This window comes from Prosopis cineraria, unplaced genomic scaffold (assembly GCF_029017545.1).
Source record: "Prosopis cineraria cultivar Desert tree isolate PC_DT_omini unplaced genomic scaffold, ASM2901754v1 PC9, whole genome shotgun sequence".
Taxonomy (NCBI): Eukaryota; Viridiplantae; Streptophyta; class Magnoliopsida; order Fabales; family Fabaceae; genus Prosopis; species Prosopis cineraria.
The window spans coordinates 28,593,504-28,619,962 of record NW_026555340.1 but is presented as its reverse complement, the minus strand read 5'-3'; the positions used below and the strand labels follow the sequence as shown (position 1 = coordinate 28,619,962).

The 26,459-nt window shown below is 33.0% G+C and overlaps 4 protein-coding genes across 5 annotated transcripts; all 4 read right to left on the bottom strand.

The window, feature by feature from the left end:
- Positions 1–3,985: 3,985 nt before the first annotated feature.
- LOC129320252 (transcription factor bHLH79) lies at positions 3,986–8,057 on the bottom strand. The gene is made up of 6 exons (XM_054965595.1): positions 7,439–8,057; positions 6,519–6,722; positions 6,336–6,401; positions 6,107–6,175; positions 5,221–5,298; positions 3,986–4,455 (listed from the first exon to the last, which is right to left on the bottom strand). The coding sequence occupies exons 1-6, from the start codon at positions 7,754–7,756 to the stop codon at positions 4,327–4,329; spliced, it is 864 nt and encodes a 287-aa protein (XP_054821570.1). The 5' UTR covers positions 7,757–8,057; the 3' UTR covers positions 3,986–4,326.
- Positions 8,058–19,463: 11,406 nt separating this feature from the next.
- Positions 19,464–20,943, bottom strand: LOC129320249 (uncharacterized). 2 transcript variants are annotated; one of them, XM_054965592.1, is made up of 3 exons: positions 20,162–20,943; positions 20,006–20,089; positions 19,464–19,857 (listed from the first exon to the last, which is right to left on the bottom strand). In XM_054965592.1, the coding sequence occupies exons 1-3, from the start codon at positions 20,792–20,794 to the stop codon at positions 19,702–19,704; spliced, it is 873 nt and encodes a 290-aa protein (XP_054821567.1). In that variant the 5' UTR covers positions 20,795–20,943; the 3' UTR covers positions 19,464–19,701. The 2 variants fall into 2 exon arrangements, with proteins under 2 accessions (XP_054821567.1, XP_054821565.1); XM_054965590.1 differs by having other exon boundaries at positions 20,006–20,827.
- Positions 20,944–21,987: 1,044 nt separating this feature from the next.
- LOC129320248 (uncharacterized) lies at positions 21,988–24,448 on the bottom strand. The gene is made up of 4 exons (XM_054965589.1): positions 23,875–24,448; positions 23,527–23,640; positions 23,118–23,402; positions 21,988–22,460 (listed from the first exon to the last, which is right to left on the bottom strand). The coding sequence occupies exons 1-4, from the start codon at positions 24,334–24,336 to the stop codon at positions 22,263–22,265; spliced, it is 1,059 nt and encodes a 352-aa protein (XP_054821564.1). The 5' UTR covers positions 24,337–24,448; the 3' UTR covers positions 21,988–22,262.
- Positions 24,449–24,702: 254 nt separating this feature from the next.
- Positions 24,703–26,459, bottom strand: LOC129320250 (transcription factor MYB35-like). The gene is made up of 3 exons (XM_054965593.1): positions 26,327–26,459; positions 26,100–26,229; positions 24,703–25,616 (listed from the first exon to the last, which is right to left on the bottom strand). The coding sequence occupies exons 1-3, from the start codon at positions 26,457–26,459 to the stop codon at positions 24,941–24,943; spliced, it is 939 nt and encodes a 312-aa protein (XP_054821568.1). The 3' UTR covers positions 24,703–24,940.

Genomic DNA, 26,459 nt, shown 5'->3' with positions numbered 1-26,459 from the left:
TCGTACTTACCTCATCTGTAAAAAATGATAAAATACATCAGGCTGGATCTGAAGATTTAATAAGCTTATAGTGTGATCTTTTTCCTCAAAAACTTTAACCTCTCACATTCGGTTTAATCACAAAGAAACATTTAATGATTTAAAAATACGTAAAAAACATGACAAAAGAAGGAAAGAAGCAGGGCACACCTAAATCCATATACATCTGCTTTATGCTCAGCAGAAGATTGTCAATTAGATTATGTTAATCATTATCGCTTTATGAATTGATATATTAACGACAGTGTAATCAATTAATTCAGATGGAATAATGAATGGTTGTGTAGCTATAAATAAATATTATAAGATTAAAACTTGATTAGATTAACGCAGTGACTTAAAGGGTGGGTAGGTTTAGCTTAGCTTCGACAGAGTAATATGATAAATGAATAATTTCAACAATTGTAGGTTAAGTTCACAAAGCATACACACACACACACACACAGAGCACACACAATTATTACTAATCGTGTCAATTGTTGACAGACTTTTTTATTCTCCACAATTAAGTACTACAGTTTATTTTTTGGTTTGTTCATTATTGTTGAAGTAACTTAATGCTTTATTCTGAGAAAGATAACTAATTTATTAACGGACAAAAGGAGAAAAATATTCTAAAACTTTTCTTTCAGAAATGTCTAAAATGTTAAATTTTTTTATGAGCAATGTCACTCAAAACCTTCATAAAACGGTGTAATGTTACCCGTCATCAACTTCGACTAACTGTTGACGGTTAACTCTGACATTTTGACCCAACTTTACACGTGTCATATGCTGAGCCATTCTTCTTCTTCTCAGCACGGATTTGAATGCCTACAGCTTCGACGTCTGCTTCTTTGCAGATTCATCACTGTGGCAATTCCTCCACCTCTCGCTTCTCCGTCTCCCTCAAAATCTTCTAACCATGAAATCCGATCCATCAGCCAAATTCCTAATTTTAACCTAGATTGGTTCCTAGAAAACGAGATTCGAGAGTCGCTCAAAAGATTAATGAACAACATCAAGGGTTCAAGTTATGAGCAAGTCCAATAGAAAGTAGGTTGCAACAGCAAGTGCGAGAATGTGAGCATCTCGTATCCCTTCGGCACAAGTGAAGGGTGGTTCAGAGATCCTTCTTGACACTCATGATGAACGGATCCTGCTCCGGCGTTGGCTGCTGCACGACCGCTTTCCCAAAAGCCATTTGGAATTTCAATCTCAGTATTGGTGGTTATTCGAAGTGCTTGATCTGTCCGTCGGAGCTCGTGTTCGATCCAAAACCTGGTTCTACAAGTGGAGAAAATCGTGCTTGTTTTGCTGATTCCTTGTGATGGTTCCTTTAATTTTTGACCTATGGAATTGTATTGCTAATTGTACAATTAGATTCTCAGGTTGTTTTCCTTTTTCGTTTCCATTATGTTTGTAATTTCCGTTGTGGGGCTGGGGCGGTTAAGGTTGCAATTGTACTGTTAGGGTTGTACAGCTAGGATCAATGTTGCTCACTTGCTCTTCATATGGTTGAAGTAATCCCCACTTTCGGACCTTGACCTCTCTTTCTCTGGTTTTTGACTTCTTAGCTATCATTAGAATGACAGAGAAGAGAGGGCGAGGGTCTTCGAGGCCGGACAAGAAGAGTAGGGCTTTAGAAGATTAAGATTCAGCGAGATTGAGTGAGCGCACTACGCACAGATGGAGCTTTAGAAGAGACTGGGAACGATCCATGCCATGTTGCAGATTGAGCGAGCGCGCTATGCACAGATGGAGCTTTGCTCCCATGTTCTGGCTTCCCTAACGCTCTGCTCAGACTAGATCACTCAACTTCTTATATCCTCCTTAAAAACCCGAGCTTCCCTTTGTGGTAACTAATGCTCACCACCAAGCCATTGATTTTGATGATGCATCAATAAGACTTCTGTTTATTCATTCATTTGGATTGATGATGGATCTATATTTACTTGATTTTTATTTAGGGCCTTGTATTTTTGCTTTGAGTCTCTAAAATATACATGAAAGTGACAAATAACTTTAAATTCAAGAAGTTAGAAGTAATTTTAAATTTAATTATCAGTGATTTATATTTTCGATTTAAATATTTTTTGTTTCGTTATCTTATCGTGTGCCTTTTTTTATTAGTGGGCTCCACATTCAAATTTTTTTTAAAATTTTTATTATAAAATATTATGTAGTAGGTCTCACATTTTTAATATATTTTATAATATAAAAAACTCTCTCTCTATACTCCATTCATCTACTTTCTCTTACACCCTGCTCTTGCCCCTTCTTTTCCATCTCCCACTCTCCTCTTTTTCACCCCACTCTCCTTTGGCATGGCTACCATGCGAAAGAAGCTCTAAAGAGGTTGAAGATGAAAACGTTGCCAACAATCATTTCAGTTTTTGCTCTCTCTCCTCCATCTTGCTTTGAGAAGAAATCTCTTTGAGAATAATCCATTTTAGTTTTTGCTCAACGTCGCATCAATAGCAACTACTCTCTCTTCACCACCATCAATGGTCTCGTAGGTTCTCAGTGTTGGTTTTGCCTCAAAAAATAGGTTCTCAAGGAGGCATGTATATGTGAGAAAGATGAGAGAAAGCAGAAGATGAAGGCTCTGTTTTATGGGGGCCAGAGAGGGATGTTAAGGTGGTCATCGATAGTGACGAAAGAATATTGAAATACCTATCAAGGTGCATGAAGGAGAGAAGGAGTCAAGAAAGCAGAAGGCAAACATGATGTGTATTCAACAGTGAAGCTGGCAAAAATAAAGGAAGAAAGGAAGGGGTCGAGAAATCAAAGAAGGAGAGGAAGGGTGATAGAAAGAGTAGGGGAGGAGGGAGAGAAGGAAAGGAGCAAGGTTGTTGGGTTTAGTTGGCTATTTGATGAGAGCAGACGAACTATTAGCTCTAAGGTTTTAGCTGCTGAAGTTGCAGAGGACATGACCAAGGTTGAAGTTGTTGACGACAAGTTCCATGTCTGAGTTGAAGAAGATATTGGAGGGTTTAATGTTGCCATGAACTTATTTCTTATCTTGAATGAAAGCTATTCCTCTTGTTAAGCCTCTTGCTATCTTCAATTGAGCTTCCAACAACAAGCTTAAAGACTTTGTACAGGGGCAATGAAGGACAAGGAGAGGAAGGGAGAAGGGGAGAGAGGGAAGAGAGAGATCGAGTTTTTTATATTATTAAAAAGTATAAAATAGTGTGACCCACTAAATAATATTTTATAATAAAAAATATTAAAAAAATTGAATGTGGACCCACTAACGGAAAAAAATGAACTATTAAACGGTAAGGTAATGAAACAAAAAATATTTAAGTTAAGGGATATAAATGATCTATAATTAAATTTAAGATCATTTTGTAACCTTTTGTGTATGTTTTAGGGACAAAATTAATCCTTAACCTTTTTGCTTTTGATTTCTAGGTTGGTACAGAAAACCAAATCTTCTTTTGATTTAAATGAGATGAGCAAGATTTGCAAAAACGAGTAAGGTTTCTAGGCTGGTATATGTCCTTCAACCTAAATTTTCTGACGACAGTCACATGAAGGTGGTGAATGGTGGTTTTGGAATTTGTTGGGTGGTGGTGGGCTGGTGGCTCCCCTGATTCTCTCTCCAACTTCAAAAATATTTTTTTTAATTTTTTTATTAATTAACTATCTAACTCAGCATGCCACGTGTGCATTAATTGGTTAGACAAAATAATTCAATGATCAACATAATTAATGACAAGATAAAATTGGTCCAGTGTTAGAAACCGAGGCAATATTGCTCTAAAAAAATTTATAATATTAAGTATTTAAAAAAAAAACGTTTTTGAATATTTTTACTTTTTTGCTCTTTATTAACTTATTTTTTTAAAAAAAATGGCAATTTAGTATTTCAATATTAGCATTGAATGAAGCGGCCATTGTAACCTTGACAAGAGACGGTTTTTGGGGACAAAGTTAGCTTTAGCTTTCTCACAGTCAGTTAGTTACAATAATTCACTAACTTGTAATGCTCATATTAGTTTCCACTGGATAGACACATACAAAAGCTGATGATAAATACGATTTGTGCCACAAAGAAAACAAATCAAGTGAAAGGAACACTATAGCAGCATAGTTTTAAAACGAAAACCACACGAAGATTGTTTCTGGTGGCAAGCATGGTGAAGCACAATATGCTGTGTCAGATGACGCACATGGAGATTACAAACACTTCCTACTAATGATACCATATAATAACAAGAGACACACTGACCAAATACATTCTATACCAATTGACTAGGTTGTTAAATGAACATATGCTAAGCAACCAATCTCCTTGAACTATGTTGCTCTCTCGAAACCACCACCTATCTGCATATGCAGCCATCCGAGTTGTGTTCCCTGAGCATACGTCCTGCCTGATTGTGATCCAAATATCATTCCAGCAACATCAAATGCCTGAGCACCAAGCTGGAACAACAGATCAACTTGTTAAAAACTAAGAAATAGGAAAATGATAAACCTCTGTGTAACATTATTGAGACCAAAGAGAATATAAAACCACAATTATTTTGAAATAGTGGAAGATCGTGTTGGGTAATTGGCATCAACTTTTAAGTTATTTTGATTCATGATTCATAAAAAGTCAGTTTACAGGAAAAAAAAAGCAAGTTGCGTTAGGACTACAATAAAGAATTTTGAGCACGTGGAAATTTTCGATAAGTCAAATTGAGGCCAGAAGCAGTGAGTCTCCAAGAAATACTCAAGCAAATTATTTTTTCATTTTCAGTAATAACGTCTACTCTCTTGTTAATGAAAGGAAAGTTAGCATTTGCTTTGAATTGGAACAGTTGGTTCAGCGTCATGCGTAAGTTAGATTGTGAATGAAAATTATATTGTTAAATGAAAGAGAAGTAAAATATACACTGAAATGAAAGTTAATTGTGAATTAACACATGCCAAAGGCTCATCATAAATGGGTAACATCTGTACGAGAATCTTAAAGGTAAATTTGAGCACACAAACCAATCTTAATATAACTGATGAGAAGAGTATACTTTCACAAATTATGCAACACAAACAACTCATGAAAATCAAAGCACTGAACAATGAAAAGGGCAATTTATAAAGAGGGATGTAAAAGTACAGTGTTAAACTTAAAAGACGATATGCGTTATTGGAAATGGCTTTCATGTAAGAAAATGTGCTCATCATCAGTTAAAGTCAGCGACTTACATCTTTTGAAGGGAACCCTTCAATAGTGGGGTTCATGTTCATTCTCGAATTAACTGCTTCAAGCTTCATCGAAAGGAACTACAATATTTGTGCATCACAGGTAAGATTAAGATGTGAAGGGCAAAAATAATTAGGGGAAAATATCAATAAAGACCCCTTAAACAGATTTATTTTGAATCAAAGCCCTTAAATTTATGAAATATCACTGCAGTCCAAGGGCCCTGATTTAATATTAAATTTCTGAAAGAAATGATAATATTGCTCCTCATTTAAATTAATATCAGAACTGCCCTACTTCACCTGTTCATTTACTTATGGAATATTGTTAATTGTCCTACTTCACTTGATTTTATTCTAAGTGTTTAAACCATCTTAAGACAACTTTTTGATTCCCATATTATATGTTGTTCATTGCCCTACTTCACTAGTTTATTGCCTTACTATCACTTGATTTTATTTCAAGTGTTTAAATCATCTTAAGACGACTTGTTTATTCATTTACTTACAAAATATTGTTTATTTACTTACAGAATATTGTTCATTACTCTATTTTACTTATTTATTATCAAACTTTCACTTGATTTCATTCCAAATAAATGAACAAGTGAAGTAAGACAATGAATAATATTCCGTAAGTAAATGAACAAGTGACATAAGGTAATGAACAAGTGAAGTAAGGCAGTTCTGATATTAATTTAAATGAGGGGCAATTTTGTCATTTCTCTAAAAGTTTAATATCAAGTCAGGACCCTTGGACTGCATTGATATTTCAGAAAATTTAGGAGCTTTGATTCAAAATAAGTCTGGAAAGAGGTCTTTATTGATATTTTCCCAATAATTTAGTAAGTGGCAATAGCAATAGAGATAAAAAGGTGAAAATATTCACCTCAACCTGCCGCTGCAGCGATTGAATATAATTGATTATCTCATCCAGGACAAGTGCTTTACCAATTACCTGCAGAAAAAGAAAATTCAACCAAATACATTCAATAAGAGAGACAAGCTATGAAGGGATAAGACAACTGATATTTATTATCATTTAGTTACAGAAATGATACGGAAACAATAATTGAAAGCAATAATCCAGCACAGATTCCACAAATAATTATCCTTGCCTTGTTACATCCAGGGACCAAATCTTGAAGAATCTTCATCCTCTCGCTGATCTTTTCCCTTCTTGCCTGCCAAAATAGATGTTTCAACTTTCAAGTGACAGGAACCAACTAAAAACACTTCTAGGTCTCTATAAGCATTTAAAGCTTGGTGAAGATGGAAGATATAAGAGAACAGTGAATTACTCTTTCTGCAAGACTATGGCTATCAGTTGCTTGGCCTCTTCTCGCTCTTACATGTATATAGTCCGGCTTAGGTGGCTCAGGAGGTTTAATGCTTGGTTCAGCTGACTTGCTACCACCTACTGAACTTGCTTCTGCTTCAGCCTTCAGACCACCATTTTCATCCTTGGATGCTCCTAATTTTATCCGTTTATTGCCAGAATCATTCTGCACCGATATAAGGAAACATCATCACAAATCAGATTCAAAAAATGAGTTGAGCAAGTAAAAAGAGTTTGATATCAGGAAAGACCAGCGAGATTCAAAGTTCACTCCAAAGTATATAACGGCTTAATACCATTCACTTCATATAACTTCATTCACCCATCCTTATCAAGGAAACACTGTAGTTCAGTTCAATAATTTTTTTCCAAAAAAAGCTATAAGATTAAATAATTCCAGAAGAAGAAACCGAAACAAAATAAAAACACTGTTCAGAGGGAAAGGCAAACTGCAGATGCCATCCTATCCCTATGGTCCTAGACTTGGACTTAATCTTTGACCGATGACACGGAAAAGGTGCAGAATTTAATTGAAAAAAATTTCTTAATCCTCGCAGTGGGAACCCCTTACGAAAGCCATTCATCTCGGAATACCTCATGGTTGGAAAGTAGGATAATAATTTAAGGAATTCCGACAATTCCGGTGCCACACAACCTCTACATCTTTTCATCTTTTCATCATGCTAGATCAAAGGCTAAAGAATGAGTTATCACACAAACGCTCATCATTTCATTAACCGTGACCCAAAAGAAAAAAATGCCGCAAGAATTCACAGCCTGAGATATCAAAATTTATGTTCACCCCTTTTGCATTCGTTGTTTGAGGAAGTGAGCAGAGAATTAAATCAGCAAATCAAAATTAAGTTAAAAATGAAGACCAACCAAATCACTGGCACTAGTCATGGAAACCATCTTTGAGGACTCGTCCTCAGAGGTGGCATCTTTCCTCTTCCTATGATTTCCACTGGCGGCAGCGGCGCCGCCGCCGCTCTGCTCGGTGACGGTGGACTCCTCTGCGGAGGCATCTCGATGGAGGGAATTATCGGGAATGGAGCCGAAATTGTGACCTAAATGGGGCATCCGGAGACCCAATCCGGGTCCGGCCGGGTGGTCCCCAGGGAAAGGCCAAATCTCTGCGAGACTATAGGCAGAAGGGTTAGCGGAGGAGAATGTAGACTCGTTGATGAGAGGAGGATCCATAGGAAGAACCGAAATTCATTCAAAAACGGGAAATTCCAAAATTGAGATTTGTGGGAGAAAGAAGTGAAGTGACTGAGTAATGAGTATGATGAGCAAGGTGGGTGAGAGAGGGAGCTCAGAGAGAGAAAGAGGGGAGAGAGAGCGTGTGCGTGTGCGTGTTAAGAGAGGCGAAGAGATGATTTAAGTTGTGATTAGGAGGGAGAGGAGAATCGGAGTTTGAAAGATGGAGACTGTTAATGGATGACGAAGAGAGTGAGAGTCAGAGAAGTCTCTGATCTCTCTCTCTCTCTCTCTCTCTCTCTTTTTTTTTTTTGGGTAGAGTGGTTCGGAGGAAAGAGACCAGCGCTTTTGTAAACATGCCCTCCAAATCTACTCGCTTTTTTGACATAAATCTACCTGTCCGTCTGCAAACATTACAGTATTACGCCACTTCGTATCAAAATTAGACATTAAGCTAAAATTATAAACTTTTTTACGTTAATAAAAATTTAATTATGTCTATTTTTATTTTAAAATTTATTTCAAGAATATATTAAAATTACATTAATTATTTCATCCAACAAATATAAAAAATGAAATTATTCAAAATTTCCCTAATTCTATAAAATATATACATGCTACCTCTTTGGATAAAACGTAAAATAAATTTTTGAAGTCAAAATCAATTTTTTAGTGGAAGTTATCCGGGCAACAATATTTTTAAGTAATCAATTATTAGCCAAAAAATTGATGTTTAATATAATCTCGCAGAAGGAGCTTCTGGGATTTAAGTAATCGATTATTAGCCAAAAAATTCTACTTTTACAATGTTAATATAATTTAAACTTTTATAGTTAATTAGATATATAATTTAAATAATAAATTTTACTTCTTAAATAAAATTTAACAAATTTAATAATATTAGATAAAAATTTACAATTTTAATTTTAAAAAGCAATATCTATTATGATAATTTGCACAGCTAAAATTGATTCTAACTCAATTATTCAAAAATCTTCAATTCTATTAAAATTAATTTAAAATAAATAATATTCAAATAAATTAAATTATAATATAATTAATTATAATTAAAATTAATTATTTTATAATTAATTATACCCAACTGAAATCTAAATAAGCTCATACTCTTTTTGATCCTATATATAAGTTATTTTTAATATATTTAATTGAAACCGATAAAAATCTTAAGCTTTATTAATTCTATTTTAAAATTTAATAAGTTTCTCCCTCTATCTCTAATAAATACAAAAATAATTATTTTAAATAATTTTTTCTAGTATTTAATAAGGATATAAAAGTAAAGATGAATATAAAAAATAATGGAGTATCCTATAAATAAGACTAAAATTAATCTTCTCTCTCTACCCTATAAATAAGATTAGAGGAGTAGCATTTTTGTTCAAAACTCAAAGAAAATCTGTATAATTTATTTTTAATGATATTTTCAAAACTTGGTAATAAAATAAATATTTGTGAGCTTTTAAAAATAAAAAACAATATTGTGTACTTGAATAATAATAATAATAACAACGGCAAAACGGTCACATTTCAGGTTCACGCATGCATAGTTGATGGCTCGATGCAATATCACAAAAAAGTTGGTAATACCTGTTCAAAGGTCTTTTTTTTTTTTTTACTTAAACGAAAATCTAAAAAATTACTAAACTAAAATATTCATAGTTTATTTTTAAATAAATAATATTCATAATTTTTCAACTGCATGTAAAAATACTTTTATTATAAATGTACGGAAATAATGATAATGGATGATTGTAATTGTAACAATTCTTTCACCAACTCCACTTGTGCTGACATCTATAATCTTTTTTATCTGTTTTTTATTTATTTGTCCAGATTTTTTCTCCGGGAAAGCTACGTTCTTTTTTATTTAAAGGATTATATAAATCTCACTCAACATAATTAATTAATTTTAAATTCATTAACAACTGAACTTAAAATAATTATGTCATTCTCCCAAGATATTAGGACCTTAAAGTAATTTTTTCTTTTTATTTTTATCCGATCATGGGCAAGTGATGTAACTTTTTTCTTATTGTTATACTTGAATGGCTAAGTTAAAATAATATAATAATATAATTTTTATTCTTCAATATTTCTCAATACCACTTAGTTCTTGTGGCTTTTTAAATTAATAAATTATAAGACTTGAGTTATATCAAGCCAATAAAAATATAAAAACTGAATTAATACTCGATAGCCGAGAACAAATTTAGAGATAAAAAGTCGTACTTTTCTTTAAGAAAAATTGATTCTATTATCAGTTATAGTCTGCGTCACCACAATGTCCATATACTGATGATTATGTACATTATTTAAGATTTATGAGGAAAAAATAATGTTATCCAAAAATGACAAATAGATCCAGCTCACTCCACTCCACTCCAAACTCTATATAAAACGTTGGCATATATTAAACCTAGAAGTTTATTAGGGGTGAATGTGGATCCTAACGAGCTGAAATCAAGCGATGACTGTGAGAACTGATTTGAATAACTTAACAGAAGAGATAGATATTGAAGAGCCAGAGAGGGATACTACGTCTTTTCTGTTAGATGCTTGGACTACTGATCATTCATATATTTGCATTCATATGATTGAGAGTGGTGCATGAGCTGCCCAGTGTCCCACCTGTGACACGGAGTGTGGACTATCTCCTAGCATAATATGAAAATATTTAAAACACACACACACACTTTGAGTTTGGAGGGGACGCATTAGATTCATTTGAATATTGTTTGTACCATAAATGAAGCAACAGTCCAAAATCGCAAATCAGGAGGAAAAAAAAATTGAAACTACAAACCCAAATAATAAAAGCTTGTTTCATTATCAGAAGAAAGCGTGCCATGCACATACTCAATGTAACTTTTAAAACTTGGAGTGATTGGATAGAAAAGGCCATTAAATGAGTATGAGAGTGTTATTTGATGTGCCATGAATCTCATAAGGCTGTGTTAAGTGATCATGAATATTTTACACATGGACTTTGGATCTTTCAGGCATAATGGTCTCAAACAAACACTTAAAAAAGAAATTCAAATGAACCATCAAGGGATCATTGTCGTTGTCATTGTCATCACTAGATATACCATTCACTAAATCTCATTTTATTTTTCAAGTTATTTACCTTATATTCTCAATTTAGGTTTAGATTTGCTTCCAACTTTCAAGTTGTAATCAATACAACTTTATATTCTCATTAATCAAAAATACTTTTTATTCCAACCCTTTTGTATCTTTACGTTTAAGTGAATTGAGGCAAGAGGACTCAGAAAATCTATTGTTATTTTTGAAACTCAATGTCTTTAATATGTTTGATTTTTATTGTTTTGTGAGGGACAAGTATATATAAAATAGTATTCAAAAATAAGCATTTGGCGTGAGAGGTGTGAAGGAAGGATTTGGGTAATTTTCATGAGATTCAATATTAAGAATAAATAACGGTATCGTTTGTTAAAATAAGAAAATGAATAAATAAATAAACATCCCTATAGTAAAAAAAAAAAGGTGGGTGAAACTGTCATGGGAATTGCATGAGATCTGACTAAAAAGATTGTGTGTTAATGGGGAATCATTGGTATCTCCAAATTATAATGATGCTGGATCCTTTGGTTAATTTCCATTTGCAGTAGCCATGATTTCCCCCCAAGCCAAATTACTCGATGCTGCTCTATCACACACACACAACAAACTGGAAAATATTACAATTATGTCTCATAAAAGAGGATTTAACATGAGAAGTCCCATAAAATTTATAAAATACCCACAAATCTTAAATAATGTGTATTTATAACTTGGTAATGGGTATTCACAATTGGACAATAAATATTTATAATTTGTCACAAGATTTAAAATTTGAAAGTGTTTTGTAAATTTCATATAACCTTTCAGTAATAAATCATCTTTCGTGTGACCTAAGTGTAATCTTTCCTAACAAAATGGCCTCATCCATACTCATGTATTATTTTAATAAAATTAGCTGATTGAGTCAAATTCAATATTTTTGAATTTAATTGAGAATAACTTTTTCAAAATTGTTTTTCACATTCACATAAATTTAAACCTAAATTCAAGATCTTATACTTATCATTATATCTAGCTAGAGGGGAAGGGATGAAAGAAATCCCTCCCAATTCCCCCTAATTTGGAAGGGAGAGTTTAGAAACATTTTTCCTATCCTCCCTTTGCTCCATCTAAATAAAGAGAAGAAGGGTCTGTGTGAAAACCTGTTTTAAAAATAATTTTTTATTCTCCAAAACAAGAAAACAAAAATATTTATTTGGTAATGGGCTTTTAAATAGTGTTGAGAACAAAAAAAGTAAAATATTAATTTGGATAATAAAAAATTAAAAATAAATTTTAGATGTTATGTAATTATTGTTCAAATAATAAAGAAAAATGAGAAAAACATATTTTTTATTATTTTTTTATTTTTAAAATATGTTCTATAAAACTCCAGTTTTTAGAATATTAAAATAAAAAAGTTTCAAACAACCCCAATCTCCCTCCTTCTCTTCTCCTTTAACCAAACAAATGTAAGGGATCGTAACCTTTTTTTATTAGAATCAATGCATGCTCATCTATCTATATCCATATATCAATCTCATTCTTCAATGCTTTATTTTTTTAATGCTACAAAAACCACTTGAATTGTGGAACTTGATATAGTCCCTCTGTTTTTATATATAAAAAATTTTTTAGAATCTTTTTTTATCTATAAATATAAAGGATTGTTAGCATTTTTTAATGAATAAACCATTATATCCTTATTAAATTAAAAAAAAGATAAGCACTTTCATTAAAGATAAATACTCTTCTTAATTTACTTTAAAAAATAAATTTAATTTTTTATTTATAATAATTAGGAGCAAAATTAAAATATTTTTATACTTTTAATTAGATGATCAACTTTTATTGATTTACGTGATTTGATTAAAAATATCTTATATATAGAGATTGAGGGAATATTTTGTAACAAGAAACAAAATAATTGACATTGACATTATTATTTTATATATCATGTTAGAATTTTCTTATCTTTAACCCATATCTTATTTTAATCTTTTAAGTCATTGGGATGCTATTTTTTTTTATTTAACTAAAGTATACTTTTAGTTTTCTATATTTGTATGAAATTTTAATTTAAGTTATTCATTTTAGAATATATATTTTCAACCTTCTAACCCTAATATTGTTAGTTTTAAATAATTACTTTTTGTGCCAATAATTATTATTTTTAAAAAATTAAACTAGATACATATAAACGTTTGAGAATATTTTATCAATATTTAAAAGTTTAATATAATTTTTTTATAATAAAACTAACAGTATTATAATTAAAAGATTAAAAATATACTTTATAAAATTAAATGACTAAAATGAAAGATTGTATAAAATTTAAAGGACTGAAAATATACTTCAATTTTTTTATTTTATTACCAACTTTTTAATAAAACAAAACAAGTGATGTATTTTTAATAATAATGGTAAAAAATATTTTATATATAAATGTACAAATTTTGTAACTCGAAATTGAATCATTAGAATTCTGATGCTGCTGAACAGAATTTTAATTTTCAGCATTAATATGTGCGTCTTATTCAGTCTTTGTTATTAAATCTACAGTCAATTTAAGATGTGAGTTTTTGTCCTATTATCAAGCAACGTAGTGCAGAATAATTGTTACAGGCATAAATCACTGCAGTATTCATTAACTATGAATAAAGTGGTTCGTCTTTAAATATTCCACAAATCCCACAATCAAATTAATTGTTGTAGGAATCTGTATAGAAGCCAAGACTCTCTCTTTGAAGTTTATACTCTCTCTAATTTTATTTATAAATTATTTTTAATATATTTAATTAAAATTAATAAAAATTTTAAACTTCATTGAATTTATATTAAAATTTAATAAGTGTTCACCTGTACCCTTAATAAATATTTTTAAATTTTATTATTAATATTTTTATTTAAAACATTTAATAAGGGTAAAAATATAAAGAGAAGCATTGAAAATTGACAATGCCCTACAAATAAGATCAATTTTTTTTATTGTATAAATAAGACTGAAGGAGTATTTTGGTAAATAGATCATGGTACATTTAATCATAGTAAGTGACTAGAAAATACCCTGAGTCACGTATGGAATTGTAGAGAAATTTACTCACTCCTTCTAAACTGCAATACATGAAGAGCTTGTTTGAATTTGAATTGAGTATAATTAATTATAAAAATAACTAATAATATGATTGATTTTAATTATAATTAATTATGTTATAATGCAATCTATTTAAATATTATTTTTTAAAATTAATTTTAATAGAACTAAAGATATTTAGATATTTAGATGATTTGGTCAGAATCAATTTGAATTATATAAATTACTATAAAAGACATTACTTTTTAAAATTAAATTATTAATAAAGTTGCGTGTAATGTTATTAGCAAATCATCTTTGCTATCATCAAAATATTAACGTGTTAATGCTTAATATATTGAGTTTTAATTTTAAAGCTTTTCTTTTTGAAATCTTATATCCTAACAAGTTAACTTCAATTTTTAACCAAACTCCATTTAGCAAATAATTATATACAATAGTAGTCTGTTAGTATTTATATAATTTAACACATACTTCCTGTATTCAAAAATATAAAATATTTTTAATTGAATCTCACTTTTAATAAAGTAGTTATTTATCTTTAAACTAATCCTATCTTTCAATCTTTATAACTATTTAATATGGTGTTTTATCTTAAAATAAATATGAAGTAATTTATTTAATAAGAGCACTTAAAAAAAGGCAATTATTACATTATTTAAAAAATTTAAAATGTCTTATATTTTTTAAAAGAGGGAGTATATTTTAATTATAAAAATTTAAATCCTATTATATAATAATATTAATAATGTAACTATTGTTTCAGCTTTGAATTCAACATTTAGGGGTATATTTGACAAGTGAATTATCTAATAAATAATAAATGCATGCAAATGTAAAATTGAAATCCAAAAGCTGCTCCCATTTGCTTCATCCATTAATCGGTTTTAGTTAACATAATTGATTATGAAAAAGATGGGCTGTTTGGTAAATTCTTCACTAATCGATTTTTTTTGCCCAAAAATCGATTAAAACTTCAATTCAAACAGGCAAGATATCTTCTACAAGGTTTATTTAATTCAAATATAAGTCATTTAATAATATTTCTATTACTTTGTTTTGAAAAATAATACATTAAAATTTTAATTATCATTATCAAAGCACTTATATAGAGTATTTAATAAGAGTAAAATTTAAAAGAGATATATATATATATATATATATTAAAAAAATTAATGTTTCAACTAATATTTTTTAAAATCATGAATTAATTATTAATATTCTATATTTTGATCTGGATGGGGTGTTTCTTTTTTGATTTTTTTGTTGTTGTCTCTAGGTATTATTTTAGTGCAATGATGAAGCTGGATGCACATACACCCACCGATTTAGAGAAAATTATACGAAAGTGAAATGAATTTTTGTATTTTGTACCTCTATAAATTTTGGATCATTTTCAATATACATTTTAACTAATTCAATAATGCTTGATATTTAATTTGAAAACTTTAAATGTTGATGTGCACAACAATATTTAATTTAAATGACGTATTTATCTGTTAGTCTATTTTTTTAAGTTATCAATAATTTTACATGTTATGATTGCAAATAGTAAAAAAAAATTGTTCCAAAGATAATAAAAAGAAGGCGGCACCATTATAATAATAATTTAGTATGGTTATATTAAAAAAAACACTTTTAATAACTTGACAGTAAATTTATGGGTAAAAAAAGTAAATTGATTCTTAAACTAAGGTTTAACTTTTTTTTAAGAATAATTGTCAGCATTTACTATCCGACCGTGCAATAAAAAGCACTTGTTATTTTTTTGCAAGACTTTTTATTTTAAATTGTTATTATAACAATAATTTTAGAACGTTAGTAGTCACATTAAACGTGTTTGATTTTTGTCACCCAAATAAAAAAGGTAAGTATAACCAAAAAAAAAATACTGTAAAAAAATGTTGAAAGAAAAACAATTGAATTTCCCCACAATACAATAATTTATTGTATTTCATTATATATAAGATTTTCACGACTCAGAGAACACAACTTTGGCGTGTAGGGAATTGACTTGGTGAGTCACAGATATTAATGTAAAGATATAGATTACTTCTATATTTCAAAAAAAAAAAATCATTGGTTGCTAATATAATGTACATGAAAGGTCAATTATTATCATTTTTCAATTTTACTAATTTTATAAATTTAATTTAATGATTCAACATATATCGTATCTCTCTTTCTATTTTTTATAGGGGTTGAGTTGATAATTTTTTTCTTTTAAGACATATTTAATAAGTTAACTGTCATTATTTGACTCTGATAAAGTAATTAAAAGTGTCTTATAATATAGATCAAATGAAATATATAGTTATAAGTAGCTTAAGATTTCTCAACCTTCACGCGTGAAAACACAAGGACAAGAAGAAAAACACTTAGTTAGTGGGCAGCATTCTAGGTTGGTTCCGCCTATGATTAATACTACTGCAATAGAAACCAGAGTCTTTTTAAGCCTAAGCATCAAAATATAATCTCTGCCCAACGCCCTAACCCAAGAAAGATGGATATATAATAAAAGAGAAAAGAAAAAGAAAAAGAAATTCCACTAGCTAGGCAGGACTCGTCATGACCTAACTGGCTTAGCACAAAAATTGCCAATCATCCAAGCAAAGCTGAAGTAAAGGCACGAAAGCAAGTGTCTCCTGAGGCTAAATATGGGGTTTGAGTAGGAGAGAAAGGACCAAGCCAAGGTGGGTACTTTGTGAGAGGTGATTGATGGGGAGATTTGGGAGTAATTAGAAACGTGTTAGGCATTGATTAGGATTCTTTCTGGAGGGAAGCAAATAGTGATTTGAAGCACATGGGTTTTCAAGATTTAACCTTTCCAATCTTCAATGAATGCCAACTACTTACCGCTGATTTAGATTGGAGCATCCGAGTTTGGTTTGGTACCACGAATTTTGTTCTCCAGACAATGAGGACGGCCACTGATTTGGACAGCCACAGCAAGATACACATGTCTTATGTCTATGATCGCTTCAAAACTAGGTGGATCTCCAAATTCACAGGAACATGAATGATGCTGTAAAATGTTTTAACCCTGAGGCCAAAACTATGAAATTGAATTTTCCAGATTTTTTTTTTTTGGCTCAATTCAATATAAATATAAGATGGTTAGGTCGAACTCGGTTAATCGGACCAATTCAGATTATTATTTCTCTCTAGTTGTGATATTTATTTACAAGTTATTTTTAACTAATTTATAAAAAATAAAAAAAAGTTAGTTCAAATAAATTCGTTGTTTTAAAATTAATCCCATCTTCTAATAAATTCCTTAAACTAAATGCAGAATTTTTTTATCATCTTTTTAACACAATTACTTAACAATATCCATATCAAGAGCACTAATTTATAGATTTTACAAAATGAATTATGAACAAGAACATAAAAAGCTTTCAGAACGTGACTTGTAATGGAAACAAAATAATATACAACAAAAATGATAAGAAATCGCGTTAGTCGGAAGTCATAAGGTGAAACTCAATTTAGACAGACTCAACATAAATGGCGAACAAATTAGGAAGTCAATAATAAAAAAAGAAAAGGGAATCCATGCAGAAAAGGACAAAGGGGGAACAAAGACCAAACAATGCGACAACTTGTGGATTCATATCAGAAACCCGGCCGCTGCTCCCGGATGAAGCACATCATCCCCTTTGCTTCTTTCTCATTTCTCGGACCCTATCATCAAACAATTCAATGCATCTTTTTTTTATTAAGTTTTTTAAAAAATAAATTGTAACATCTTAGACTTCTAAATTGAATGTGCTAGTTAGAGTTAGAGATCCCCTCAAGACAAAAAAAAAAAAAAAGTGCTACTTGGAGCAGTCTATGAAAATTAAATGCTTGCTTCGGTTCTTTTTTCAAAAAAAAAAAAATCATTAACTTTTTGTGCTGGACTTAGGCTGGTAGGAAGTGTAAGAGGCTGAGCAATGAAGGCCCAAATTATTTAGTGCCAAAGTAATAACCCGACTTGACTTTATTGCTGGGTCAACATTGTTGACCCTTGGCCCAGGAAGCCCCAGACTAGTCAGGCAAGATGACCTTCCTTTTTTATTTGGGGGTATATTATTATAGTACTATTAGGAAATACAGCGTGATATGTATTTTGTTTAAAAGAAAAGTCTCACTAAAAGATCGCTGGAGCAATTTATTTGCGAAAAAAGACCAAATTTTGAATTAGCTTTACAAGTCCGAAAGATCTAAATGAAATTAAATCAATTTGCAAAAAGACCTAACTATCCCTAATCTCTAGAAACGTTAACCTTATTGCGGATTTTTTTTTTATAATAAGCATTAGGGATGGTCATGTCTTTTCACAAACAAATTTAATTTTATTTAAGTCCTCCAGACTTACAGAACTAATCTAGAATGTTCTAGTTCTTTTTTAAAAGATAACCTGTTGTGGCGATCCTTTAATGCAAATTTTCTTTTTTTAAAAAAACTTTTTTTTTTAGGAACCTTAAAAAAAACTAAGAACGAGTCAAATGGGAGATTAGCTTGGTCTTACTTTCGTAGAGCAGTGCGTCCCAATTATTAATGATGACACGCAAAGGCCAATAGTATGTTACTACTTACTATATTATATCATGCTTCACTGGGGGACCCTACCAGGAAACGGAGTGGGAGTAGGGGTGGCTTGCGTTGTTTTGTGGGGATGCCTTACATTGCATACCCCATCATTATCATTATAATAAGAAACACCAAAATTTAGGAGATCTCAGTGACAGTTCTTAGATTCTGGTTAGATCCAGTGTCCCAAAGTACATTTCCCATAGGGCAATATGTTGCCGGGTAACTTCAGCTTCTTCTTGAAATTGAAACCTAACCCTAGTATTTACCTCCACCTTGTCCATCATCTCATCCCAAAAGTAAAGTAAGTTTGGACAGTTTTCGAAGGAATCAAAAGATAATGTGTGATAAACCAATTCAATTATCAGTATACTTATTAACATACAATGAGCGAATGCTTTTAACTTCTATTTAATAATTTTTAGTAAACTGCTACTGTACCTTTCCCTTCGGCAAGTGAGAAGATATACCAAGGATGAAGCCCGGCAGATGCAACCTCTGGTTCCCCATAAGTGAGAGGGAGAGAAGAAAGTGTATTCAAACATCAAATTTAATGCAGTGGACCCCAGTTCTATCTGAACTTTAAATGATTCACAAATTTGCAGGCTAAGTAATGAGAGTGAGAGAGACGTGAGAATAATAGTAAAATCTCTTGAACAAGAAATAATAATAAATTCCATTGATCTTTCTGCTCTCAACACACTTCAGTTCATTCACTTGCCATATCATATCAGTTCTGGATTTAATAAAACGTGCACGCAATTTCACCCTCAATCATGCAGCACAATATGCTGCACTGGTAACCACTATTTCTAATCCCAACAGCTGTTCCATTTACTCACTCGAACAAGAAAAAGGCAACAGAAAATATAACCTTCTAATCATAGTCCAATCAAAATTTAAATAGATGACGTGCATAACGAGATTTACAGCAGTAATGGAGCCAGCCATAGGTAACTTGTAATTGTGAAGGTGATTTCTTTTATAAAATCTCAAGTGTTACAATAAATGCAGGAAATAAGGCAGATTTGTTACATTCTACCTTATCTCCCTGCCTGCATGGTTGAAGCAAAACTAATGTACAAGAGCATTTTTGGGGCTCTCCAAAACTTCCGCTAAAATTTTCATATATATATATATATAAATAAATCTTGATTATCATTGCAGAAGCCGCTTCCTTCTTGGGCTTTTTTCAATCTGCTTTTTGCACAGTGGTCTTAAACAAGAGGACATATAACTTTTGATCCATGGAGAAATACAGAAACCCTCCAACTGAATGAGTCACAAAGGACCCGAAACTCGTCCCCACAATACAGTGCCAAGCCGGACCATATGCCCCATCAAACTCCTGCAAAATTTCCAACCAGCCAGCCAACCAAATCCTTTGACCAATCATTCACACAGACACATTTTGAAATAGCACCAAGAAATCTAACAAAAACCCAATTTTTCTTAATTGAATACTTGAAACTGATTAAATGGTTATGATTCCTAACCTTCTTGAGGGCAAGTGCCAGGGTCTTGGATGTGAACTTCTCCATGCTATCAAACGTCTTTCTGGCACAATCCACGGCATGGATCTGCATAAACGGCGGCATATCAGCAGAAACCACTTTGACCCCATTAACAGCAAAGACATCTCCTAAATCGACCTGCGAGCCACAGAAGGATCTTCTTCTACCACGACTTATAGCCAGTGAAACAGAGGGCCTCTTAACTTCATCTCCAAATGGACCCCTACCATTAAGCCCTGCACAACAATCATCCACCTTATCATTCTTCACCAGACCCTGCACCTCCCTCCTTTCCAATTCATGAGTAGATTTCTGGGGTTTCTCCTTGGACGTTTTCTTAGACGGCTTACACTCTTTTGGGAGCTTTGGAGCGCGTTTAGCGTGATATGTCTTGGAGGAACGGAGAATGGCGGAGGAAGTCAAGGACTTGACCTGCAAATGGGAGTCTAAATAAGAAGGGAGAGGCTGAGGATGATGGGGACGGTTGTGATTCAAGTTGAGGGAAGAGAAGTGGTGAAGCAAGGAAGAGGGTTTGGAGGGAAGGGTGAGATCTGGTTTAGGGGAAGGGCAGTAGTGAGAAGGGGCAGAAGTAAAGGAGGTGGTGGGTGTGGAATCCATGGAGGAGGACGGTGGAGCTGCTAGGTTGCGCCGGTGGTGGATGGGGCGGTGCGCCATGGAGGAATTGAAGGAGGAGGTGAAGGGCAGGAAGGAAGAGGTGGGGTTTGTAGGGTAGTGTGAAGGAGAGATGATACTAATAAAGGATGGTAACATATCCGAGTGCCGAGTTCATAATTTAGGAATATTAATTATGAAGAAAAATGAGTGACGAGGTGGGGAGGAGGGCGTGGTGGCCTTGGTCAACGACTCGATGAGGAGATCTTGGCAGTTCACAACCGTTGGATACACTTTTTTATTTTTATTTTTTCAATACAACGTCACAAAAAATCATGTAAAAAAAATAAAAATCTAATCATACCTAAAATCATGACGTTCTTACTGTTGAATACACTTGCACGGCAATGCAATGTCTCGAAATTGCTCAGTTTCTTACCACGTTCGCATGTAAATTTTATTTTTTTCTGATAATCTTTTTTAGCCTCTTCATTTTTTTAAACATATTAAATTATATACACACATAGACAGATATACACGCGCACATTTTTGTTACAGTAAACAATGGGATCGCGCTTCTATGATATTTTTCTTATTAAATCGTAAAAGCATAAAATTTCAATTTTTTTTTTGACTAGCTTAAACCTGTTTAATGGCAACTGAAAAATAATGGTTTTTCTTTTTTGGTAAACCAATAATTTTATTAACTTGCAATCATGTACTCCCTCTAATTTTATTTATAAAATACATTTTAAAAGTCTATTTAATTTCATTTATAAGTAATGATATGGCTTTTTTGATAATATTTAAAAATTATTTTTAATGTTATCCTTCATGAAAAAAATAACATGAGATTACTTTTTAAATTTATTATATAAGAGTATATTTATAATTCTATACAATTTTTTCCTTGTACTAAAAGGACAAAAATAGTAATATATACTCTCTCCGTTCAAAAATGTAAGATGTTTTTTAAAAAGTTTGATATTAAAAAGTGAAAGGCATTTTTTATTTTTTGAGGTATAATTATTATTTTTTTTAAAGTATTCCTATTAATAAATAACTTTATATTTATTGTAAGGTGTTTAATAGGAATAAATATAAAAATAAAATGTTAGTTTAAAAATAAGTAACTACTTTATTGAGGTGAAATTCAATTAAAAATATAAAATATTTTTTTAATAAAAAGAGTATGTATATATGTATGTATGTATAAAATTGGCCCCTCAGTTGTTCAAAAAACTGTAAAGTATGGAGTATGTCACTATGACAAGGACTGTACCTGGGTCCTGGGATTCTCAACTTGCCCATCCTAGGCAGCCCTTCCAACTAGGAGAAGTTGAACAATAATCAAACCAATAAATAAATAATAAATTAGTTTCCAAGAGATTCGAATCATCCCACTTTTCAAAGAAATTGATGTTGTTCAGCTGCAAGATTCGCTAGACTTATGGATCCATACAAATGTTGTATCTCTCCTTTACACAATTGACTGCGTCAATCTTGTAATAAAAAGAAGAGATTCAAATCCTTTGTCTCTGAAATTGACACAGGTATCTGTGTCTCAGCATTGCTCAATTCTGAAAAATTAGATACCACAATCAGGATTCTGCTTGAAGAATGCTTTTCAGTTCCAGGGACTAGGGTGGCGAGCATCTCTGAAAATAGAAGTACCACCAGACGCAGCCGGGGAAGGCGATGATGCAATGTAACCTGTGCCTGACAGAGATACTGAAGGCGGATTCATAGGATTGCCCTGATGTGAAAGAGCAAAGCGTGATGGACTTCCAGTTACCCCGAGACTTGCCCTGGAAGGCTGTGAAACCTTCAAATCAAATGGAGCAACAAAGCATCAATATTTCATCATACAATCCATCAATAGGAAATCCAAGGGAAAATCTATTTATTGTAAAGAAATGGGACGTGTCCTGTACAGCATCTTAAGTGGCATTTATAGGTTTGGCCAGCCCCATCACTCGCCTTCCAGCTTCACATTCATTCATCCGTTGAACATGTTATGATCTAGTCTAGTGCAATCTATATCGTGCCAGGCAATACATATTTATATATATATACTACATATATATATATATAGGAAGACAGTTTAAATATAAAATAGCCCGCAGCAAGTTGACTGCATAAATCATGGTCAGAAATTCAGTTCAGTCCAACGCTAGACTTCTGCCATTTTCAAATGAAATTCACCAGTTTAACAGCCCTGTCAGAACTCAAATGAACCTAAAACAAATGGGCTTGGGTCCTCAGAAACCATTAATGTTCTGTCAGTTTTTGCAGTTCAGCATGTAATAATAACGTGAGCTCTATTAAATAGTTAGATCTACCAAAGATGAACCTTCTGCAGGCAGCAGCCATTTCAGATGCTCATACATTCATGTCAGACACCAAATCTAAAATCAACTTCCACAAACAAAGCTTGAAAAATCATTGATGTGATACTGCTTCTCGCAGTGAGCAACATTACCATGTTTTGTTGAACACAAGGCGTCCTCCTAAGAGGGGATTCCGAAGGTGACATGCTACTCATCCAATGCACATTACGAGAGAGCATGTTATGGTTCGAAAGATCATCATTCTCACTCCCTTCCACATCACAACCAAGATTTGCTTCTGAACCCACTCTTGGAATTATATGCCTAGTCAGTGAACCAGTACCATTTGTCCCATCTGCTTGAAATGGAACAGAAGAGCGCAAGGCAATATCTTGCACACTAGTTCGTCTTTTTAATTCCTCCTCCACATTTAAGATCTGTCATCCGTAACAGCACAAAATCGATAATCTTAACACCAAGCACGGCCACAGATCAAGAACTTGAACATCTCAAATTCTAAATGAATTGTGAACATGAAAAAAGAGATGAACCAGTGGTTACCTGCTTCAACGCTAAAACAAGATTATGTTTCTTTGCATTCAAAACTTGTAACTTGTCCTCCACTTCTTTTTTCCTTTTCTCTTTGCCATTTAACATATCTTCTCTGTCTCCGATCTGGCATCAACTCCAATGGTAAGCGCATTCGATAAAATACATATCGCTAAGGCACTTGAATTAAGCACTAAAAACCCACAATTAATCCATAAATCAATTTCAATAATTCCATAATTAAAAGATTCCCGAAATCCATTCCCAAGCAAACCTATTATGGCAGCTAAAACCAAAAGAACTATTAATCAAGTGTGAAGCTAAAGAAGGAAACGGAACTGATAGAGTACGTTTTCTTACCGTCTCTGTCTGCTTTGTTACTAAAGAGGCATAACCGTCGAAAGGTTTAGACGCTTTCTCTATCGCATCAGTCTTGGAATCAGTTAACGAATTAGAGCCATCAACTGTTTTCCGGATGGAACCATTACAGAGTTCCGGTTCCCTGTGATCTTCGCCCTCCCGCGAATGACCTTCTCCATTATCACTGACCTTCTCTGATTCGGGTTGAATCGCAACAGACCGCTTATCAATTACAGGGACCTCATTTTGACCGCCAGATAGAGAGACAAGGTTAGGGATCGAGAGGGTGGTGGACGTGGTGGTGACCGCCCCGTCAGCAAGGAGGCGGGAGAGAGCCCTGGTGCGACGCCCAAGAAGCGATTTGAATTCTTTGAGAGAAATTTTCGGGGCTGGCATGAGCCATCGACGAGGCACGTCTGGTACTCTATGGAGATTCCCTCTGTAAAGTGAAATGGCCACCATCTTCACCGAGTTTTCTTCATCCCCAAACAACCCATAGTTGAACCTCTATATAGATTTCCATTGACAGTAAGAAAATCAACAAATGTTAAGTTTTTTTTTTTTGGGAAAAAAATTCGTCTTTTGTCTGTTTGGAATTTTATCGAAACATTTACCATTGAGTTGGGGGGGGGGGGGTTGGTGAACGATGATAATGAATATATTATTAATTGTCATTTTTCCATTATATTATTAATATAAGTAAAAAGTAATTTAAATCACATAACAGTTCGTCCTGTTTACGAAGCATTACAGAAAAATATCTAGTCGACTCATAACAGCTCAGCTAAAAATATCTGTAGAAATAGAACTCAATTGGTAGTTGTAATCTCCATTTGATAGTTGAACCTTGGTGTAGAAATGGTTGTCAATTGAACTCACTCATCATCAATGGATGTACAGAAAATGGTGGTAAAACTTATGATCACCAAATGTTAATTGTCTTGAGAGAAAAAGGGGGAAAAAATGACAAGTTTGGAACACAAAATGCTCATTTATCCCAATTCTATCACCTTATTATTGTCCACTGGTTACGAAATCTAAAACATATGATCAAACAGAAGGGGACTCAGTAGTTGGACGGTTCCTCCATGAGGTGAGGAAAATTCAAGAACATCTCATTTTCTTGATCGAGCATGGCTTCTACGAAGGAAATCTCAGAGGATGACGATGAATTCCGAACGTCACTTCTGGGAACTTGCAGTGACGTCACCTCATTCTTATTCTCGTTCGTTGTTGAATTTTCGTTCTCTGGGTTATCAGCAGCAGGTGGGAAAACATCTTCAAGAAGAAAATCATTCCAGCAAAAGGGAAAAGGCCAGCCTTCCTGGGCAGCATTGGAACAACAAATAGAAGAAGAAGAAGAAGACGGTGAAGAAATTGACGAGAAGAAGCCTTCCCCAAATATAGCTGCTGGGATTATCTCCTTCTCCATCACGTGTGTGTTACTGAAAAAGCTACTTTCTGTTGATGGTTCCAGCTTTGGTGAGGTTGAAGGTAGCTTTGGAAACGAGTCTGATTTGAACGATACTGCGTTCTTGAAGTCTTTACTGAGAGACCCGATTCGGGTGCTTGGTTTCTTGATTCCCCCAATGTTTCCATAATCAGCTAGGAGTTTAGAGAAGGGCTTGTGAGTGATAGGGTCTATTCCCATGTCTGTGAGCTTCTTCTTCAGCTTTGTGTTCCAGTAATTCTTTACATCGTTGTCTGTTCTACCAGGAAGCTGCTGGGCAATCATAGACCACCTGCACCATAGATTAGAACCGTCACCATTCTTTCATACTAACATACAAAACATAAAAACTACCATGGTTATATCGGCCTATTGTACACAGCCACAGTTCTAAAAGGCGAATTTTTTACTGAAGTTGCAGCAGAGAATAACTGGGTTTTCTTCTAAGTTACATATTGCAAAAGGTAAAGTTCACTTTTATTATTTTTAGCCCAAAGGTACGTGTTTGATCATAACAAGTGTAAAAGTAAAAATTATCTAATTGCAGTTTACTACATTGATAGGACATACAAATAAAACATCAAAGAATAAGAGGGGAAGACCAAAAGAAGATGTCATTTTGAAATGTTTTTGTCTTGGCAACATAACAATGAAGAAGCGGATGCCAGACGAGAAAAGCAAATGACGCTGCACAGAATTGCAAAAGAAAGAAATTTAGGTTTCAAAGTTAAGAAGAAAAGTAAGGAATAGCTCGTAGTAAATTAGTTATAATCACCTGCTTCCAATGGCTGCGTGAAGTTTAAGGATTAAATCCTCTTCTTGGGGTGTGAAGCTATCATGCTTGAGATCTGGCCTGAGGTAATTAGTCCACCTGAGCCTGCAACTTTTCCCACACCTCTTCAAACCTGAAAATGACCTCGATAGAAGTTGTAGAATCAAGTAACGAGTTGAAATCTTGATTAGAGACCCATTTCATGTTTAACAAAAAGTAATTCTTTTCACCTGCTTTTTTGGGAACAGATGTCCAGTTACCAGACCCATGCTTTGAGACAAATGCTATCATCTTAGCATCTTCTTCCGGAGTCCAAACGCCCCTTTTAACACTGATCTTCTCGCAGCATGGAGGCCTCACCAT

Bases quoted from the DNA above. Each gene is read 5' to 3' on its own strand.
- LOC129320248 (XM_054965589.1), bottom strand. From the start codon at position 24,336: ATGGTGGCCATTTCACTTTACAGAGGGAATCTCCATAGAGTACCAGAC. The intron at 23,641-23,874 runs GTAAGAAAACGT...AGTTGATGCCAG, and splicing joins TAACAAAGCAGACAGAGACG to ATCGGAGACAGAGAAGATAT. The intron at 22,461-23,117 runs GTAATGTTGCTC...TTTGATTTGAAG, and splicing joins CTTGTGTTCAACAAAACATG to GTTTCACAGCCTTCCAGGGC.
- LOC129320250 (XM_054965593.1), bottom strand. From the start codon at position 26,459: ATGGTGAGGCCTCCATGCTGCGAGAAGATCAGTGTTAAAAGGGGCGTT. The intron at 26,230-26,326 runs GTGAAAAGAATT...GGTCATTTTCAG, and splicing joins ATCTGTTCCCAAAAAAGCAG to GTTTGAAGAGGTGTGGGAAA. The intron at 25,617-26,099 runs GTGATTATAACT...TCTATGGTGCAG, and splicing joins CACGCAGCCATTGGAAGCAG to GTGGTCTATGATTGCCCAGC.
- LOC129320249 (XM_054965590.1), bottom strand. From the start codon at position 20,794: ATGTTACCATCCTTTATTAGTATCATCTCTCCTTCACACTACCCTACA. The intron at 19,858-20,005 runs GTTAGGAATCAT...GAAATTTTGCAG, and splicing joins TGGCACTTGCCCTCAAGAAG to GAGTTTGATGGGGCATATGG.
- LOC129320252 (XM_054965595.1), bottom strand. From the start codon at position 7,756: ATGGATCCTCCTCTCATCAACGAGTCTACATTCTCCTCCGCTAACCCT. The intron at 6,402-6,518 runs GTAATTCACTGT...CTATTTTGGCAG, and splicing joins GCCATAGTCTTGCAGAAAGA to GCAAGAAGGGAAAAGATCAG. The intron at 5,299-6,106 runs GTGAATATTTTC...CAAATATTGTAG, and splicing joins CGCTGCAGCGGCAGGTTGAG to TTCCTTTCGATGAAGCTTGA.